Here is a 20551-nt window from a genome sequence, read left to right as displayed (position 1 = left end):
TTGGTGCATTTACAAACCTTGTGCTAGACACAGACTGCTGATTGGTGCATTTACCATCCTTTAGCTAGACACAAAAGTTCTCCAAGTCCCCAACTAGATTAGCTAGACACAGAGCACTGATTAGTACCTTTACAAACCTTGAGCTAGACACAGGGTGCTGATAGGTGCGTTTACAAACCTTGAGCTAGACACAAAGTGCTGACTGGTGTATTTGCAAACCTTTAGCTGGACATAAAAGTTCTCCAAGTCCCCACTAGATTAGCTAGACACAGAGCACTGATTGGTGCGTTTACAAACCTTGAGCTAGACACAGGGTGCTGACTGGTGCGTTTACAAACCTTTAGCTGGACATAAAAGTTCTCCAAGTCCCCACTAGATTAGCTAGACACAGAGCACTGATTGGTGCGTTTACAAACCTTGAGCTAAACACAGGGTGCTGACTGGTGCATTTACAAACCTTTAGCTGGACATAAAAGTTCTCCAAGGAACCCAGCTGGCTTCACCTCTCAGTGGCACTGGCATTGCAGGAGTTTGTGGCACTTAGCCCAGGGCGCTCCGGCAGCAGAGAGGGAGCTCATCCCCCAAGCAAGCCCAGCAGGCAGCAGCCTCCCGCGTCTGAGGAGTGAAGGGCCAGCCGAGCCTTCGCCCACCGGGAACCTGCGGAGCCGGCGCCCACCCGCAACCCTCGCCGGCCCGTGAGCGCTGCGGGCAGCCCCGGCTTCCGCCAGCGCCTCTCCCTCCACACCTCCCCGCAAGCAGAGGGAGCCGGTTCCGGCCTCGACCAGCTCCGGAGAGGAGTCCCCACAGCGCGGCGGCGGGCTGAAGGGCTCCTCGAGCGCGGCCAGAGCGGACGGACGCAGAGGCGAGCAGGCGCCAAGAGCGAGCGAGGGCTGCTAGCACGCTGTCACCTCTCACCACTATATTTTATAGAAATATAAAATAGCCAGCTGAGGTTCTTATTTGGTGGAAGCAGTCTTCTTGGGAAATCCACTAAGCCCAGGGTGGCGGGGATGGGAAGCAGAAATTTTAAAAGTAATTAATAAGTGTAATTGTATTAGAAAATTTATTAACGTAATAAATTATCTCTGCTTTTTTAGTGAAAATAAATGCTCTAACTTTGTTCATCTTTTTAAAAATTCCGTAAGTTGTGCTGCATATTGATGACATGCTGATAGTCCCAGCTACTCTGGAGACTGAGGCAGGAGGATCCCTTGAGCCCAGAAGTTAGAGGCCAGCCTGGAGCAATATGGCAAGCCTCTCTTCTTAAATTTTTAAAAATAAATTGCATAGGTTATTCTAGATCTTTTATGTTTTCATATAAATTTATACATCAGTTCATAAATTTCTATCAAAAAGCCTCCTAGAATTTTGTTTGGTATTTTTTTGAATCTCTGGATCAATTTGGAGAATATCACATTTTAACAATGTTGAGCCTTGCTCTCCCTGAACAGGGAATGTATTTCCTTGGGTCCTCTATACACTTTCCACAGTGTTTCTTGGTTTCTAGGGTCTTGGATTTCAGAGATCTTAAACCATTTTTTTTTGTAAGATTTATTCCTAAATAGGCCGGGCGCGGTGGCTCAAGCCTGTAATCCCAGCACTTTGGGAGGCCGAGACGGGCGGATCACGAGGTCAGGAGTTCGAGACCATCCTGGCTAACACAGTGAAACCCCGTCTCTACTAAAAAATACAAAAAACTAGCCGGGCGAGGTGGCAGGCGCCTGTAGTCCCGGCTACTCGGGAGCCTGAGGCAGGAGAATGGCGTAAAAACCCGGGAGGCAGAGCTTGCAGTGAGCTGAGATCCGGCCACTGCACTCCAGCCTGGGCGACACAGCGAGACTCCGTCTCAAAAAAATAAATAAATAAAAAAAAGATTTATTCCTAAATATTTTATGTTTCTGGTTCTAGTGTACTTAGGAGAAAATTTTTAATTTTTTTCATCGTTTATATATAATAATACATCTGGAGTGTGGTGTTGGGTTTTCTTTTCGTTTGTTGTTTGGTTGGTTGGTTGATTTTGGTTTTGATTTTAAATTAACCATGTAGACTGAGATAGTCTTAGTGATATTTTGTTAAAGATCTCTGTATCATTAGTCTTAAATGAAATTAGCCTGTAATTTTCTTTCTTTCCTTTTTCATGCTTTTCTTTTTTCAATTTTGTTGTTTTAATTTTCAATAAATTGGTCCATTTGCATTGAAATAGATTTTAAAAATTCATAATATTCTGTTACTATTATTTTAATGACTGTAGGATCTGCGGTGATAATACATTTTCCATTCCTGATGTTGGTGACTTTTGTTCTCTCTTTTTTTCTTCATAAGTCTAAATAGAGCCTTGTCAATTTAAGAACAACAAAAAAAGTTTTGCCTTTGTTAGTTTTCTCTACTGCTGTCTATTTTCTGTTTATTTGATTTCTTCTCTTATATTTATTATTTTCTTCCTTTACTTAACTTCGGGATTATTGTGTTCTTTTGTTTCTAGTTTCCTAGGATGGAAGTGGTTTTAGGTCTTTCCTCCTGTCTAATTTAAGCATTTAATGCTTCACGTTTCCCTCAGAGCACTGCTTGAGCTTCACTCCATATGTTTTGAGATGTCATTTTGCTGATTATTCAATTCAAAATATCTTCTTACTTCTCTGGTAATTTTGTCTTTGGCTCTTAATTTACATAGCAATTAATTTACATAGAAATGTAAGAAATTACATAGAAATACATTGTTTCATTCCACATAATAGGATTTCCAAAACATCTTTGTATTAATTTCTAAGTTAATGCTATTGTAGTCAGAGAATACACTTTGATGACTATTATGCTGTTACTGTTTTCCAGCTCTGTATATTGCCCTGGAACTACACAATGAATGTACCTCGTGTACCAGGGGGAATGGGGGTTTATTCTTCCATTCCTAGAAGTAATGGTACATAAATGAAAAGTAAATCAGAATGGTTAAAATTCTCTGTCTCTCCTGACACTGTGTTTAATTCTATCAGTTGCAGAGAGTGGTGATAAGTCTACTGATGATGGAAATAGAGAGGCAGTCCTTCTTTATCCGTATCTGACCTCAAAGCATCTGGGAGGACAGAGCCTAAAAGACTTTTCAGTTTCCCCAGATGAACCCTGTGCCAGGGAGGCCTTCTCTGAGCCCTGGGAAGCCTAGGGGTAAGAGTGTCTTTCCAGGGAATTGTACAAACAAAAATAGCGTCCATGCGCCCACAGTGTCCATAGAGAGAGGCTGAGGCGGCCAAGCTCCGGCCCGAGGCACCCGGTCGCTGGGACGATGAAGATGTTGGCTTCCTTAGTCTGGGCAACTGTCCAGGCTCTGAACAAGAGGAAGCTGCAGCCCACCCAGGCCGCCCTCACCCTGACACCTTCGGTAGTAAACAAGATAAAACAACTTCTTAAAAATAAGCCTGAGCATGTAGGTGTAAAAGTTTGTGTCCGAACCAGGGGATGCAACAGCCTTTCTTATACTCTAGAATATACAAAGACAAAAGGAGATTCTGATGAAGAAGTTATTCAAGTTGGAGTCAAAGTATTCATTGAAAAGAAAGCAAAGCTAACACTTTTAGGAACAGAAATAGACTGTGTGGAAGACAAATTATCCAGTGGGTTTCAAACATGAAAGGAACTTGTGGCTGTAGAGAAAGCTTTAGTATTTGAAATCTCAGGACTCTTCTGGCCATAGGCTCCAGGAAAGCTGTGGAAGCCTTGGGGCTCACTGAAGAAATCATGTGACTGTCACGTGCTTAATGTGCCGGTGCCTTGTTAGGAAAATAAAGTGATGCATTTTGAAAATGAAGCCAGTGTGTTAGATTCCAGAAGAAATGATACTATGATACTTGTATTCTCTGTAGGTGATGGAAAATGAGAAGCCATCACTCTCTTTGGATCATTTAGGTCTCTTGCATTCTTGTTTTAGAACCAGTTTCATTAAAGTTGCCTTCCTGGGCACCTGTTTATCCATTTCTTGAACGTGTGCACTCCTTAGATCTCTATCGAATGGCTTGAACATGCATCTCCCTCAGCATTTCTCCCAACCAGATCAGTGACTCCTAAAATCAGACACAAGACGTCCTGACTGCTGGTAGTAACATGATGTTGCATTATTTTTCCACCCAAACTTAACATAGCCTTTTTACATTTTTATCAAACATTTATTGTCAGATGCCTTATTGCATACCCTTTAACGGTATGGGGCAAAGATTTTCTTGAACTATAGTACAGATTAGTTCTGAGTGATGGTATCAAAAGGTGAGAAAGACGCCATCCACCCATTTTTTAATCTATTTCTTTTGCCACCCTGTATGTCTGCTCAGAGATGGGATCTCAAGCTGACTTTGATTCTTTTAGTTGAGGAGTCTCTTAAAGCCATCTAGCCCACCTCCCTCAATTCCCTATGTGAGGAGGCAAAACCCCAGGGAAGCCAAAGGGCTCTTGTCCACCCAACTCCACAGACAGGGGGAGAGTGGGGACTCTACCCCCATTTCTCCTTTCTTGCAGGTGACACATATGCTGTACGTCCTGAGGCAGACAGTGAAGGCAAATGGTCTGGATTCTTTATCTGGTCAACATTTTGATAGAATTTCTTTATAATTTGATGGAGATCATATTACTTTTATTTTATTTTATTTTACCTGGGAAGAATATTTTAAAACCCTTTTATGTGAATTACCATCTTCTTTCTTTAAATGTTTGTTTCAATTCTTGTTTCAATGTTTCTTTGAAACGATGGTTTGTAGCAGAGAACACATTGTAGCAACCCAGAAGTATGCTTTTGGAATGGGGTGAAGGAGAACACGGGGATCTTTTCTTAAAATTCCCAGTATGCATACACTTTCTGGTTTCTCAGTCTCGTTGCTAAAGTTCTTAAACAATATTTTAACCTAACATTTTTATCATCTTTTCTTTAAAAGTGTTCCTTTTGTCATTTAATTACTGCTTTTCCTGGGTTTGACATATTAAGTATTCTAAGAGATGACATATATGCTTTTTTTGAAAGCTAATTCTCATGAATTCAAGTAGCTGAGTTCCTTTATGTTTCTTTTAATCACTAAAGTAGCCAGAACAAAAGGTACCAAAACCTAGAGCAGTAGTTTTATGTAAATACCCATGAGTTTGTATCATTAATATAATTGTTGATCCACTTATAATTGGTAAAATACTGTATGTATAGATTGAGTTGTCAATTTAAAAAAATGTAGGCTCTTTGCGATTATAAACAAATTTAGAAATAAAATAAAACTGATAGACAATAAGCAAGATTAACCAAGAAAAGAAGAGAGAAGATCCAAATAAGCTCAATTGGAAACAAAACAGAAGATATTACAACCAGTACCACAGAAATACGAAATATCATCCAAGGCTACTAAGAACACCTTTATTCACATAAACTAGAAAACCTAGATGACATGGATAAATTCCTGAAAATATACAACCTTCCTAACTTAAACCAGGAAGAAATGGAAACCCTGAACAGACCAGTAACAAGCAGTGAGATTGAAATGGTTTTTTAAAAAGTTATCCAAAACAAAGTCCAGGACCAGACAGATTCACAGTTGAATTCTATCAGACTTTCAAAGAAATGGTACCAATCCGACTGACACTATTCTGAAAGATGGAGAAGGGGGGAATCCTCTCTAAATCATTCTATGAAGCCAGTATCACCCTAATACCAAAACCAAGAAAAGACGTCAAAGAAAAACTACAGACCAATATCCCTAATGAACATAGATGCAAAAATCCTCAAAAAATACTAGCTAACAGAATCCAACAGCATATCAAAATGATAATCCACTATGATCAAATGGGTTTCCTACCAGAGATGCAGGGATGGTTTAACATATGCAAATCAATGAATGTAATAAACCACATAAACAGTATTAAAAACAAAAATCACATGATCATCTCAATAGATGCAGAAAAACTATTTCACAAATACCAGCACCCCTTTATGATTAAAACCCTTAGCAAAATCAGCATAGAAGGGATATACCTTAAGGAAATAAAAGACAGGTATGACAAACCCACAGCCAACATTACACTGAATGGAGAAAAGTTGAAAACATTCCCACTAAGAACTGGGACAAGTCAAGGATTCCCACTTTCACCACTTCCATTCAGCATAGTACTGGAAGTCCTAGCCAGAGCAATCAGACAAGAGAAAGAAATAAAGGGCATCTAAATTGATAATGAGGAAGTCAAACCGTCATTTTTTGTTGACGACATGATTGAATACCTAGAAAACCCTAAGGACTCATCCAAAAGGCTCCTAAACGGGTGAATGAATTCAGCACAATTTTAGGAAACAAAATTAATACACACAGATCAGTAGCTCTGCTCTACACTAAGAGCGACCAAGCTGAGAATCAAGTCAAGAGCTCAACCCCTTTTAAAATAGCTGCAAAAAAAATAATGAAATACTTAGGAATATACCTAACCAAGGAAGTGAAATGCCTCTACAAGGAAAATACAAAACACTGCTGAAACTAATCATAGATGATACAGACAAATGGAAACACATCCCATGCTCATGGATGGGTAGACTCAATATTGTGAAAATGACCATACTGTGAAAAGCAATCTAAAAATTCAATGCAATCCCTATCAAAATACCACCGTCATTCTTCAAAGAACTAGAAAAACTAATCCTAAAATTCATATGGAACCAAAAAAGACCATGCATAGCCAAAGCAATACTAACCAAAAAGAACAAATGTGGAGCCATTACATCAAGCGACCTCAAACTATACTACAAGGCCACAGTCACCAAAACAGCATGGTCCTGGTATAAAAACAGGTATACAGACTAATGGAACAGAATAGAGAACCCAGAAATAAAGCCAAATACTTATGGTCAACTGATCTTCAACAAAGCAAACAAAAACATAAACTGGGGAAAGGACACTCTATTCAACAAATGGTGTAGGGATAATTGGTAAGCCACATATAGAAGAATGAAACTGGCATAATTGGTAAGCCACATATAGAAGAATGAAACACAGCAAGGTTGTCTTCTTTCACAACTGTTATTCAACATAGTATTGAAAGTCCTACTTAGAGCAATTAGACAAGAGAAAGAAATAGAGGTCAAATTCTCTTTGCTTGCAGATGATATAATCTTACATTTGGAAAAATCTAAAGACTCCACCAAAAAACTATTAGAACTAATAAGCAAATTCAGTAAACTTGCAGGATACAAAATCAACAAACAAAAATTAGTAGCAGGCTGGGCATGGTGGCTCACACCTGTAATCCCAGCAATTTGGGAGACCGAGGCAGGCAGATCACTTGAGGCCACGTGTTCAAGACCAGCCTAGCCAACATGTAAAAACCCCATCTCTGCTAAAAATACAAAAAATTAGCCAGGCGTGGCCGTGGGTCTCTCTAATCCCAGCTAATTGAGAGGCTGAGGTACAAGAATCGCTTGAACACAGGAGGCAGAGGTTGCAGTGAGCAGAGATCACGCCTCTGCATTTCAGCCTGAGCAACAAAGTGAAAGTTTGTCTCAAAAAAAAAAAAAAATTAGCAGCACGACGCGGTTGTTCATACCTATAATTTTGTCACTTTAGGAGACCAAGGCAGGAGGATCACTTAAGTCTAAGAGTACAAGGCCAGCCTAGGCAACATAGGGAGACCCCGACTGTACAAAAAAAAATTTTTTTTTTGAGATGGAGTCTCGCTCTGTGGCCCAGGCTGGAGTGCAGTGGAGGCCATCTTGGCTCACTGCGACCTCTGCCTCACAGGTTGACGCCATTCTCATGCCTCAGCATCCCGAGTACCTGGGTCTACAGGCGCCCACCACGACGCCCAGCTAATTTTTTTGTATTTTAGTAGAGATGGGGTTTCATCATGTTGGCCAGGATGGTCTCGATCTCCTGACCTCGTGATCCACCTGCCTCAACCTCCCAAAGTGCTGGGATTACAGGCGTGAGCCACCACTCCCAGCTAAAAAAAAAAAAAAAAAAAAATTTTTAATTAGCTGAGTATGGTGTCACCTGCCTGTGGTCTCAACTACTTGGCCGGCTGAGGTGGTAGGTTGAGGCTGCAGTGAGCTATGATCCCACCACTGCATTAGTCCTTAGTACAAGATCCATTCAATGAGCGAGATAGACCAATCTATTTTAATGTAACAGAATACAAATATTTAACGATAGGGATTCAGGTTGTATCTCACCTCTAAGAAATTACCAGTTGCTAAGACTTCCAGTACTATGCTGAATAGAAGTGATGAAAGTGGGGATCCTCGTCTTGTTCCAGTTCTCAGGGAAAATGCTTTCATCTTTTCCCCATTCAATATAATGTTGGCTGTGGATTTGTCATAGATGGCTTTCTATGTCAATTTTGCTGAGAGTTTTAATTATAAAGGGATGCTGGATTTTGTCAAATGATTTTTCTGCATCTATTGAGATGATCATATGATTTCTGTTTTTAAAATCTGTTTATGTGGTGTATCACATTTATTGACTTGTGGTTTTTTGTTTTTTGGCTTTGGGGGGTGGGTTTAGTAGAGATGGGGTTTCACCATGTTGGCCAAACTGGTCTTGAACTCCTCATCTCAAGTGATCTGCACGTCTCAGCCTCTCAAAGTGCTGGGATTACAGGCATGAGCCACCACATCCGGACTGACTTGTGTATGTTAAACCATCCCTGCATCCCTGGTTTGAAACTCAATCATGCTAGATTATCTTTTATATGCTGTTGGATTCAGTTAGCTAGTATTTTATTGAGTATTTTTGCATGTTCATCAGGGATATTGGTCTAGCCAGAGCAATCAGACTAGAGAAAGAAATAAAAGGCATCCAAATCAGAAAAGAGAAAGTCAAATTATCGCTGTCCACTGATGACATGATCATATACCTAGAAAACCCTAAAGACTCATCGAAAAAGCTCCTAGATCTGATAAATGGATTCAGTAAAATTTCAGGATACAAATATCAATGTAGACAAATCAGTAACACCAACAGTGACCAAGCTGAGAATCAAATCAAGAACTCAACCCCTTTTACAGCAGCTGCAAAAACAAATAAAATATGTAGGATATACCTAACCAAAGAGGTGAAAGGCTTCTGCAAGAAAAAATTACAAAACACTGCTGAAAGAAATCATAGATGACACAAACAAATGGAAACACATCCCATTTTCATGGATGGGTAGAATCAATATTGTGAAAATGACCATAATGCCAAAAGCAATCTATAAATTCAATGCAATTCCCATCAAAATAACATCATCATTCTTCACGGAATTGGAAAAAAACAATCCTAAAATGCATATGGAACCAAAAAAGAGCCTGCATAGCCAAAGCAAAACTAACCAAAAAAGAACAAATCTGCAGGCATCACATTAGCTGACTTCAAACTATACCACAAGGCTATAGTCACCAAAACAGCATGGTATGGGTATAAAAATAGGCACATAGACCAGTGGAATAGAATAGGGAACCCAGAAACGAAACCAAATACAGCCAACTGATCTTTGACAAAGCAGACAAAAACATAAGGAAAAGACACCCTATTCAACAAATGGTGCTGTGATAATTGTCAGGCCACATGTAGAAGATTGGAACTGGATCCTTATCTCTCACCTTATATAGGAACCAACTCAAGATGGATCAAAGACTTAAATCTGAGACCGACACCATAAAAATTCTAGAATATAACATCAGAAAAACTCTGCTAGACATTGTTTAGGCAAAGAGTTCATGACCAACAACCCAAAAGCAAATGCAACAAAAATGAAGATAAGTAGATGGGACTTAATTAAACTAGAAAGCTTCTGCACAGCAAAAGAAATAATCAACAGAGTAAACAGACAGTCTACAGAGTGGGAGAAAATATTCACAAACTATGAATCTGACAAAGAACTAATATCCAGAATCTACAAGGAATTCAAACAAATCAGCAAGAAAAATAAATAATCCCATCAAAAAGTGCACTAAGGACATGAATAGACAATCTTCAAAAGAAATATACAAATGGCCAACAAACATGAAAAAATGCTCAATATCACCAATTATCAGAGAAATGTAAGTCAAAGCCACAATGCCATACTACCGTATTCTTGCAAGAATGGCCATAAAAAAATAAAATAGATGTTGGCATGAATGTGGTGAAAATGGAGCATTTTCATACTGCTGGGAGGAATGTAAAGTAGTACAAACACTATGGAAAATAGCTTAGAGATTCCTTAAAGAAGTAAAGCTAGATCTGTCATTTGACCCAGCAATCTCACTACTGGATATCTACCCAAAGGAAAAGGAGATATTATACGAAAAAGATACTTGAGGCCGGGTGCGGTGGATCATGCCTGTAATCCAAGCACTTTGGGAGGCCGAGGCGGGCAGATCACGAGGTCAGGAGATCAAGACCATCCTGGCTAACACAGTGAAACCGCGTCTCTACTAAAAATACCAAAACAAAATTAGCCGGGCGTGGTGGCGGTCGCCTGTAGTCCCAGCTACTCAGGAGGCTGAGGCAGGAGAATGGCGTCAACCTGGGAGGTGGAGGTTGCAGTGAGCCGAGATAATGCCACTGTACTGTAGCCTGTGCAACAGAGCCAGACCCCGTCGCAAAAAAAAAAAAAAAAAAGAAAAAAAGAAAAAGATATTTGTACAAGTAGATTGATAGCAGCACAATCCGTGATTGCAAAAATATGGAACCAGCCCAAATGCCCATTAATCAATGAATGGATAAACAATGAATGGATAAAAATAAATATATATATATATATATATAAATGGAATACTACACAGTCATAAAAAGAAAAGAAATAATGGCATTCAAAGCAACCTGGATGAAGTTGGAGACCATTATTCTAAGTGAATTAACTCTGGTATGGAAAACCAAGCATTGCATGTTCTTACTTATAAATGGGAGCTAAGCTTGAGAACACAAAGACATAAGAATGATACTTTGGGAACTGGTGGGGGAAGGGTGGCAGGGAGGTGAGGGACAAAAGACTACACATTGTGTACGATGTACACTAATCGGGTGCTGGATGTACCAAAATCTCAGAAATCACCACCAAAGAACTTATCCATGTAAACAAACACCACCTGTTCCCCAAAAACTATTGGAATTTTAAAATGTTTTAAATAAATAAAATTAAAAGAAATTTTAAAATGGATTATTTGCTTTCAAAAAAAAGAAATCACCACTTGTACAGCTTCTGTGTAATGTGAAATATGAATATCCACAATTACATGAAAAGTTGTTAAAAATAATCCTTCCAGTCCAGGCATGGTAGCTCACACATGTTATTCCAGCTACTGGGAAGGCTAAGGTGAGAGAATCCGTTGAACCCAGGAGTTCGAGGCTGCAGTGAGCTATGATGGCGCCACTGCACTCCAGCCTGGGTGACAGAGAGAGACCCTGTCTCTAAACAACAGCAATAATAATCCTTCCTTTTTCAACTCAATATTTGTGTAAGGCTAGATTTTTCAAAACATACACTTCAATCAAAGTAAGAGAATGGCTGGGATGCAGCTGGAGGCCATAAACCTACGTGACTTAATACAGGAACATAAAACCAAATACTGCATCTTCTCACTTATAATTGGGAGGTAAACACTGAGCGCACATGGACATAAACATGCGTACAACAGACACTGCAGACGACTAGAGTGGAGAGGGTGGGGACATGGGTTGAAAAACTACCTGTGGGTACTATGCTCACTACCTGAGTGACAGGATCCATACCCCAAACCTCAGCATGAGACAACATACCCATGTAGCAAATCGGCACATGTACCCCCTGTATCTATTTTTTTTTTTTTTTTTTTTTTTTTTGGAGACAGTTTCACTCTTGTTGCTCAGGTTGGAGTGCAATGGCGTGATCTTGGCTCACCGCAACCTCCGCCTCCCGGGTTCAAGCGATTCTCCTGCCTCAGCCTCCTGAGTAGCTGGGATTACAGGCATGCACCACCACGCCCGGCTACTTTTGTATTTTTAGTAGAGACGGGGTTTCTGCATGTTGATCCAGCTGGTCTCAAACTCCCGATCTCAGGTGATCCATCTGCCTCAGCCTCCCAAAAGTGCTGGGATTACAGGCGTGAGCCACCGCGCCCGGCCACTCCCTGTATCTAAAATAAAAGTCAAAATTTTAAAAACTAGTAAAGAAGAGAATGTATGCTATGAGCCAAAATGACGCTTGCAAAATTTTCCAAGAACGACACTTACGAAAATGAAAAATAATCACTCTTCTTGTTACCAAAAATTTTGGTAGCTGCAGAAGGTGGGATCTTTCCTCATTGGGAGTCGCAGAGCCAATACATGAAACCGAAAGTGAGCCTCAAGCAGAGCAAGTTTTATTTCCTGCACAGGACTTCTAAAGAGAGAACAACTCTCCCCAATCAACTTCTCCGCTAGTGAGGCGGCTAGTGAGGAGTGAGGGGGCTAAAATGTAGTATTGCTCTAATGGAGGAATTGGGCATTAAAAGTGAAGGGGAGGAATATTCATATGTTTTATGGGAACAGGCATTGAACTTCTCCAAACCGGTAATACTGCTTTCCTTTCGGTCCTTTTAGGACTTCTACTCACTGTCATGGAGATTGTCAACTGTCAAGGCACGGATGGGAGTGCAATTTAGCTTGGAAACGGGATTACAATGAAGCGTGAGGTCTTTCTGAAGTCATTTGGCCGGCTCTCTTGGTTGTAACGAGTCTCAGCTGGTTTGACCTTAAAGGCAACTTCTTGAATCAGATCCTGTTTTTTTGTTTCTGTTTTTGTTTTTGTTTTTTGTTTCTTGTTTTTTTCCCCAGACGTCTCCCTCTGTCGCCCAGGCTGGAGTGCAGTGGTGTGATCTCAGCTCACTGCAACCACCACCTCCCGGGTTCAAGCAATTCTCCTGTCTCAGCCTCCCGAGTGGCTGGAATTACAGGCATGCACCACCACACCCAGCTAATTTTTGTATTGTTAGTAGGAAGGGGTTTCATCATGTTGGCCAGGTTAGTCTTGAACTCTTGACCTCGTGATCTGCCCGCCCCGGCCTACCAAAATGCTGGGATTACAGGCGTGAGCCACCGTGCCCTGCCTATACATTGTTAATTTTGGAAAAATTAAAAGTTAGGCGGTTTTTTTTCATTAAAAATATGTTATTTCCGGCCGGGCGCGGTGGCTCAAGCCTGTAATCCCAGCACTTTGGGAGGCCAAGACGGGCGGATCACAAGGTCAGGAGATCGAGACCATCCTGGCTAACACGGTGAAACCCCGTCTCTATTAAGAAATACAAAAAACTAGCCGGCGTAGTGGCGGGCGCCTGTAGTCCCAGCTACTCGGGAGGCTGAGGCCGGAGAATGGCGTGAACCCGGGAGGCGGAGCTTGCAGTGAGCTGAGATCCGGCCACTGCACTCCAGCCTGGGCGACAGAGCGAGACTCCGTCTCAAAAAAAAAAAAAAAAAAAAAATGTTATTTCCGCTCAAGAGATCAAGACCATCCTGGCCAACATGGTGAAACCCCGTGTCTACTAAAAACACAAAAATCAGCTGGGCGTGGTGGCGCACGCCTGTAGTCCCAGTTACTGGGGAGGCTGAGGCAGGAGAATCGCTTGAACCTAGGAGGAGGTTGCGGTGAGCCGAGATCGTTCCACTGCACTCCAGCCTGGGGACAGAGCAAGACTGACTCAAAAAAAAAAAAAAAAAAAAAAAAAAAAGTTGCTTCCATTAACATGTAATGGGTTATTAATATATTAAATGAATTAATATTTTTAATATTTTGTTTTAATCTGTTTTAATTTATATATGATAAAACTTGATACAAGCCACAGAAACAAAATTTATTTGGGTCCTCACTAATTTCTTTTTTCTTGTTACCCAGGCTGGAGGGCAATGGCGGGATCTTGGCTCACCGCAACCTCCACCTCCTGGGTTCAAGCGATTCTCCTGCCTCTACCTCCCAAATAGCCAGGCCTCTACCTCCCAAATAGGCAGGATTACAGTCATGCGCCACCGCCACGCCCGGCTAATTTTTTGGATTTTTAGTAGAGATGGGGTTTCTCCATATTGGTCAGGCTGGTCTCGAACTCCCAACCTCAGGTGATCAGCCCGCCTCGGCCTCCCAAAGTGCTGGGAGTACAGGCTTCAGCCACTGCGCCCAACCGGGTCCTCACTAATTTCTAAGGGTGCACAGAGATACTGAAACCTAAAAGTTTAAGAACGGCGGGCTGATTGCTGGGTGCGGTGGCTCACGCCTGTAATTCCAACACTTTGGGATTTAAAACAATACAGTATTTAACAATACAGGCTCACGCCTGTAAACACAGTACCTTGGGAGGCCGACGTGGACGAATCGCTTGAACCCAGAAGTTTGAGACTAGCCTTGGCAACATGGCGAAAACCCGACTCTACAAAATATTAAAAAAAAAAAAAAATCGCCGGGTAGGTGGGTAGCGGTGGCTGACGCCTGTAATCCCAGCACTTTGGGAGGCTGAGGCGGGTGGATCACGAGGTCAAGAGATCGAGACCATCCTGGCTAACACAGTGAAACCCCGTCTCTACTAAAAATACAAAAAATTAGCCGGGCGTGGTGGCGGGTGCCTGTAGTCCCAGCTACTCGGGAGGCTGAGGCAGGAGAATGGTGTGAACCCGGGAGGCGGAGGCTGCAGTGAGCCGAGATCGTGCCACTGCACTCCAGCCTGGGCAACAAAGTGAGACTGTCTCAGAAAAAAAAAAAAAAAAAATGTCCGGGCAGGGTGGCTCATGCCGGTAATCCTATGCCGGTAATCCTAGCACTTTGAGAGGCCCAGATGGGAGGATCCCTTTAGTCCAGAAGTTCGAGACCAGCCTGGTCAACGGAGCGAGACACCCCACCCCCCCCAACACACACAGACACACACACACACACACACCCAGCTCCAAAAAACACACACACACGAAAATAACACTGATTTACACAGTTTACACAGTCCCTGAGCCAGGACTCAGAGAGAGAGTGTAACAAAGAGCGCTCGGATCAGGAGGTGAGAGCGCAGAACAATGTTCCATGTCCTCGGGCGTGGTTGTCAGGGTCTCAGGCCCCAAGGGCAGAGTGTGGAGATCTGGGAGGCGCAGTGTTGGAGATTCCACATCACTTTCATTTCCTCTCGTAACCTGGTCGTGTCCTTCTTCCTGGATACTCATGACGCAGACTCAGTTCTCATTCCCAATGGGTGTCGGGTTTCTAGAGAAGCCAATCAGCGTCGCCACGACTCCCGACTATAAAGTCCGCACGCACCCACCCGGATTCAGGAGGCTCTACCGACTCAGAGAATGGGGTCATGGCACTACGAACCCTACTTCTCCTGCTCTCGGCCCTTACCAAGACCTGGGCGGGTGAGTGCGGGGTCGGGATGGAAGCGGCCTCTACCCGGAGGAGAGAGGGGCCGGACCGGCGGGGGCGCAGGACTCGGGGAGCCGCGCCCGGAGTAGGGCCGGACCGGTCTCAGCCCCTCCTCGCCCCCAGGCTCCCACTCCTTGAAGTATTTCCACACTTCCGTGTCCCGGCCCGGCCGCGGGGGGCCCCGCTTCATCTCCGTGGGCTACGTGGACGACACCCAGTTCGTGCGGTATGACAGCGACGCCGCGAGTCCGAGGATGGAGCCGCGGGCGCCGTGGGTGGAGCAGGAGGGGCCGGAGTATTGGGACCAGGAGACACGGAGCGCCAGGGACACCGCACAGACTTTCCGAGTGAACCTGGAGACCCTGCGCGGCTACTACAACCAGAGCGAGGCCGGTGAGTGACCCCGGCCCGGGGCGCAGGTCACGACCCCTCCCCATCCCTCACGGACATCGTGGGTTCCCTCGAGTCTCAGGGTCCAAGATTCACCCCCAGGCTGTGGAACCCGCCCAGACCCTCGACCCGGCAGAGTCCCAGGCTCCTTTACCCGGTTTCGTTTTCAGTTTAGGCCAAAATCCCTGCGGGTTGGCGGCGACAGGGGCGGGGCTCGGTGGGTGGGACTGACTAGCGGGCGGGGCCAGGGTCTCATACCCTCCAGTGGATGCATGGCTGCGACCTGGGGCCGGACGGGCGCTTCCTCCGCGGGTATGAACAGTTCGCCTACGACGGCAAGGATTATCTCACCCTGAATGAGGACCTGCGCTCCTGGTCCGCGGTGGACACGGCGGCTCAAATCTCCGAGCAAAAGTCAAATGATGGCTCTGAGGCTGAGCACCAGAGAGCCTACCTGGAAGACACATGCGTGGAGTGGCTCCACAGATACCTGGAGAATGGGAAGGAGACGCTGCAGCGCTCAGGTAAGAGGGTCCACAGGGCTACTCTCCCATCTCCTTCTTGGGCTAGGACTGTGCCCACAGCTGACAGACCTCAAACAGTAGAAGACGCAGGGATGGAAGCCAGAATACCCCTCCTCCCTTGGATCAGGAGAGGGGGCTGTCACCCCAGGTACAGGAGATCCTGTACCAGAGAGTGACTCTCTTAAATGACCAGCCTTCTGTCAGGGACAATTAAGGAATCTAGTCCCGCTGGAGAGTCCATTCTTCAAATGAACTGATGAGCAGTTCTCTTTGACTCTCAGTGTTAGGAATCATGGGGGAGTTTCTCTCGTGCCTGGTTCTCAGCCCCACACCAAGAGTTTTTGGAGGTCTGACTCCAGCTTTTCTCAGTCACTCAGCATCCGCACAGGCCAGGACCAGAAATCCCTTTTCACCTTCTGTCTTGGGCTATCTCACCCCGATTCTAGAACTTTCCAAGGAATAAGAGGCTATCCCAGATCCCTAAGTTCAGGCTGGTGTCAAGGTTTTGTCCTCATCTCCTACTATAATTGTCCTCTTTCTTCTCAGGATGGTCACATGGGTGCTGCTGGAGTGTCCCATGAGAGATACACAGTGAATTTTCTGACTCTTCCCCTCAGAACCCCCAAAGACACACGTGACCCACCACCCCGTCTCTGATCATGAGGCCACCCTGAGGTGCTGGGCCCTGGGCTTCTATCCTGCGGAGATCACAGTGACCTGGCAGCGGGATGGGGAGGACCAGACCCAGGACACGGAGCTTGTGGAGACCAGGCCTGCAGGGGATGGAACTTTCCAGAAGTGGGCAGCTGTGGTGGTACCTTCTGGAGAGGAGCAGAGATACACGTGCCATGTGCAGCATGAGGGGCTACCCGAGCCCCTCACCCTGAGATGGGGTAAGGAAGGGAATGGGAGGTCATGTCTCTTAGGGAAAGCAGGAGCCCTTCTGAAGCCCTTTTGCAGGGTCAGGGCTGAGGCCTGGGGGTCAGGGCCCCTTACGTTCCCCTGTTTTCCCAGAGCCGTCTTCCCAGTCCACCATCCCCATCGTGGGCATCATTGCTGGCCTGGTTCTCCTTGGAGCTATGGTTGTTGCTGTGGTTGTTGCTGTGATGTGGAGGAGGAAGAGCTCAGGTGGGGAAGGGAGAGGGGTAGAGTCTGAGTTTTCTTGTCCCACTGGGGGTTTCAAGCCCTAGGTAGAAGTGTGTCCTGCCTTATTACTGGGAAGCACCATCCACACTCACGGGCCGACCCAGCCCGGGCCCTGTGTGCCAGCACCTACTCTTTTTTTTGAGATGGAATCTTGGCTCTGTCACCCAGGCTGGAGTGCAATGGCGTGGTTTCAGTTCACTGTAACCTCTGCCTCCCAGGTTCAAGCGATTCTCCTGCCTCAGCCTCCTGAGTAGCTGGGACTACATGTGCATGCCACCACACCCGGCTAATTTTTTTTTGTACTTTTAGTAGAGATGGGGTTTCACTGTGTTGGCCAGGCTGGTGTCGAACTCCTGACCTCGTGATCCACCTGCCTCGGCCTCACAAAGTGCTGGGATTACAGGCGTGAGCCACCACGCCTGTGGTACCTGTGACAATGAAGGACAGATTTATCACCTTGATGATTGTGGTGATGGGGATCTGAACCCAGCAGTCACGGGTCACAGGGGAAGGTCCGTGCTGAGGACAGACCTCAGGAGGGCAGTTGGTCCAGGACCCACAATTGCTTTCTTCATGTTTCCTAATCTTGCCCTGGGTCTGCAGTCACAGTTCTGGATACTTCTCTAGGATCCAAGACTAGGAGGTTCCTCTAGGACCTTATGGCCCTGCCTCCTCCCTGGCCCCTCACAGGACATTTTCTTCTAACAGGTAGAAAAGGAGGGAGCTACTCTCAGGCTTCGTGTAAGTAGGGGGCAGGAGTGTGGAGGAGCTCGCCCACCCCACAATTCCTCCTGCACCACATCTCCTGTGGGCTCTAACCAGGTCTTGTTTTTGTTCTACCCCAGGTAGCGACAGTACCCAGGGATCTGATGAGTCTCTCACAGCTTGTAAAGGTGAGATTCTGGGGGTCTAAAGTGGGTGGAGGGTGGGGCAGATGGGATAGGACTGGGTTGTGGGGATTTTTTGATTTGGAATTTTTGAGTGTGTGGTGGGCTGTTCAGAGTGTCATCACTTACTGTAACTGACCTGAATTTGTTCATGACTGTTTTCTTCTGTAGCCTGAGACAGCTGCCTTGTGTGCAACTGAGATGCAGGATTTCTTCACGCCTCCCCTTTGTGTCTTAAGGGACTCTGGCTTCTCTTTTTGCAAGGGCCTCTGAATCTGTCTTTGTCCCTGTTAGCATAATATGAGGAGGCAGACAAACACTCCACCTCCATGTCTACCATGACCCCCTTCCTCACACTGACCTGTGTGCCTTCCCTGTTCTACTTTTCTATTAAAAATAAGAAACTGAGCAGTGCACGGCGGCTCACACCTATAATCCCAGCACTTTGGGAGGCCGAGGCAGGCAGATCACGAGGTCAGGAGATCGAAACCAACACTGTGAAACCCTGTCTCTACTAAAAAATACAAAAAATTAGCTGGGCATGGTGGCAGGCACCTGTAGTCCCAGCTACTCAGGAGGCTGAGGCAGGAGAATGATGTCATCCCAGGAGGCAGAGGTTGCTGTGCGCCAAGATTGTGCCACTGCACTCCGGCCTGAGTGACAGGGTGAGACTCTGTCTCAAAAAATAAAAATTAAAAAAAAAAAAGAACCAGGATCTCAATTTATTTTTTCATATTCTGCAGTGAAATGGAGTTGAGGAAGCTAAGGTCATAGTTAGAAATACAGACAGATAATTCCACAGCACATCTCTGGCAAATTTAGCCTATTCCTTACCACCTGTAATCTTGACCATATACCTTGGAGTTGAATATTGTTTTCATACTGCTTTGGTTTGAATGTTCCTTCCAACACTCATGTTGAGACTTAATCCCTAATGTGGCAATACTGAAAGGTGGAGCCTTTGAGATGTCATTGGATGATAAGGCTCTACCTTCATTCATGGGTTAATGGATTAATGGGTTATCACAGGAATGGGACTGGTGGCTTTATAAGAAGAGGAAAAGAGAACTGAGCTAGCATGCCCAGCCCACAGAGACCCTCCACTAGAGTAATGCCAAGTGGAAATGTGAGGTGCAGCTGCCACAGAGAGCCCCCACCAGGGAAATGTCTAGTGTCTAGTGGATCCAGGCCGCAGGAGAGTGCATTGTGGAGCGGTGGGAGCAGGACCTGACCACCACCAGGACACCAGAACTGTGGAGTCAGTGGCAGCATGCAACGCCCCCTTCGGAAAGCTTCAGGCACCAGCCTATAACCCATTCGAGCAGCCATGTAGGCTGCACCTAGCAAAGCCATAGGCACAGGGCTACCTGAGGTCTTGGGGGCCCAATCCCTGCTCCAGTGTGTCTGTGAGGCAGCACATGGAGTCAAAAGAGATTATTCTCTTCCCACAGATACCTTTTCTCTCCTATGGCCCTTTAACAGCATCTGCTTCATTCCCCTCACCTTCTCAAGCTGAGCTGAAGTAAACTTTGAAGTAAAATAAAAGCTGTGTTTGAGCATCATTTGTATTTCATTTGTGCATTTTGTGCCTTTTTTTTTTTTTTTAAACCACATTCAAGCTATCCTTGGGCTTCCAATGCCATGGTCCACCCAGAACTGCATTCACTGGCCAGTGTTCTAGTTCTGGTCATGCCGACTTTCCCCTTTTTCCTGGTGAATCCCTGTAATCACCTGAGTCTCATTCTGTCAGGTGATATCCAATGAGAAGGCAATATGTGTGGTGAAAAGCCCAGGGAGTCCTGGGTGTGAATTTTTACTTTGCCATTTCTTCCTGTGTTAAACGCAGTGGGGCTTCACCTGTCTGGGCTCCAGTTCCTCATCTTGTATATGGCACTGTTTTCTTGGGAGAGTCTTTATAAAGCTAATATAAAGTATCTGTGCCGGGCGCGGTGGCTCAAGCCTGTAATCCCAGCACTTTGGGAGGCCGAGACGGGTGGATCACGAGGTCAGGAGATAGAGACCATCCTGGCTAACACGGTGAAACCCCGTCTCTACTAAAAAATACAAAAAACTAGCCGGGCAAGGTGGCGGGCGCCTGTAGTCCCAGCTACTTGGGAGGCTGAGGCAGGAGAAGGCCGTGAACCCGGGAGGCGGAGCTTGCAGTGAGCTGAGATCCGGCCACTGCACTCCAGCCTGGGCGACAGAGCGAGACTCTGTCTCAAAAAAAATAAATAAAAAAAATAAAGTATCTGTGCTGTGGTTTGAATGTGTCCTCCAAAAAGCATGTGTTGG

The 20551-nt window shown here is 44.9% G+C and overlaps 1 protein-coding gene and 1 pseudogene across 7 annotated transcripts; both read left to right on the top strand.

Annotated features, from left to right (window-relative positions):
• The first annotated feature begins 3135 nt into the window (after positions 1–3135).
• On the top strand, positions 3136–3768 carry LOC102143415 (iron-sulfur cluster assembly 1 homolog, mitochondrial pseudogene; annotated as a pseudogene).
• Positions 3769–15219: 11451 nt separating this feature from the next.
• Positions 15220–19821, top strand: LOC102138874 (popy class I histocompatibility antigen, alpha chain E). Of its 7 annotated transcripts, none has more exon segments than NM_001419478.1 (8): positions 15220–15305; positions 15436–15705; positions 15951–16226; positions 16844–17119; positions 17241–17354; positions 18081–18113; positions 18218–18265; positions 19289–19821. In NM_001419478.1, coding segments are annotated over 8 exon segments (1095 nt in total). In that variant the 5' UTR covers positions 15220–15250; the 3' UTR covers positions 19312–19821.
• Positions 19822–20551: the final 730 nt, after the last annotated feature.

Source organism: Macaca fascicularis, chromosome 4 (assembly GCF_037993035.2).
Source record: "Macaca fascicularis isolate 582-1 chromosome 4, T2T-MFA8v1.1".
Lineage (NCBI taxonomy): Eukaryota > Metazoa > Chordata > Mammalia > Primates > Cercopithecidae > Macaca > Macaca fascicularis.
This window is presented reverse-complemented; position numbering and strand designations above follow the sequence as displayed.

What these genes read in the sequence shown, in the direction of transcription:
- LOC102138874 (XM_074036665.1), top strand. Translation starts at nt 15,251, where the DNA reads ATGGCACTACGAACCCTACTTCTCCTGCTCTCGGCCCTTACCAAGACC. An exon ending in CCTTACCAAGACCTGGGCGG is followed by an intron (nt 15,306 to 15,435) that starts GTGAGTGCGGGG and finishes CCTCGCCCCCAG; the next exon opens with GCTCCCACTCCTTGAAGTAT. An exon ending in GTGGAGGAGGAAGAGCTCAG is followed by an intron (nt 17,355 to 18,080) that starts GTGGGGAAGGGA and finishes TTCTTCTAACAG; the next exon opens with GTAGAAAAGGAGGGAGCTAC.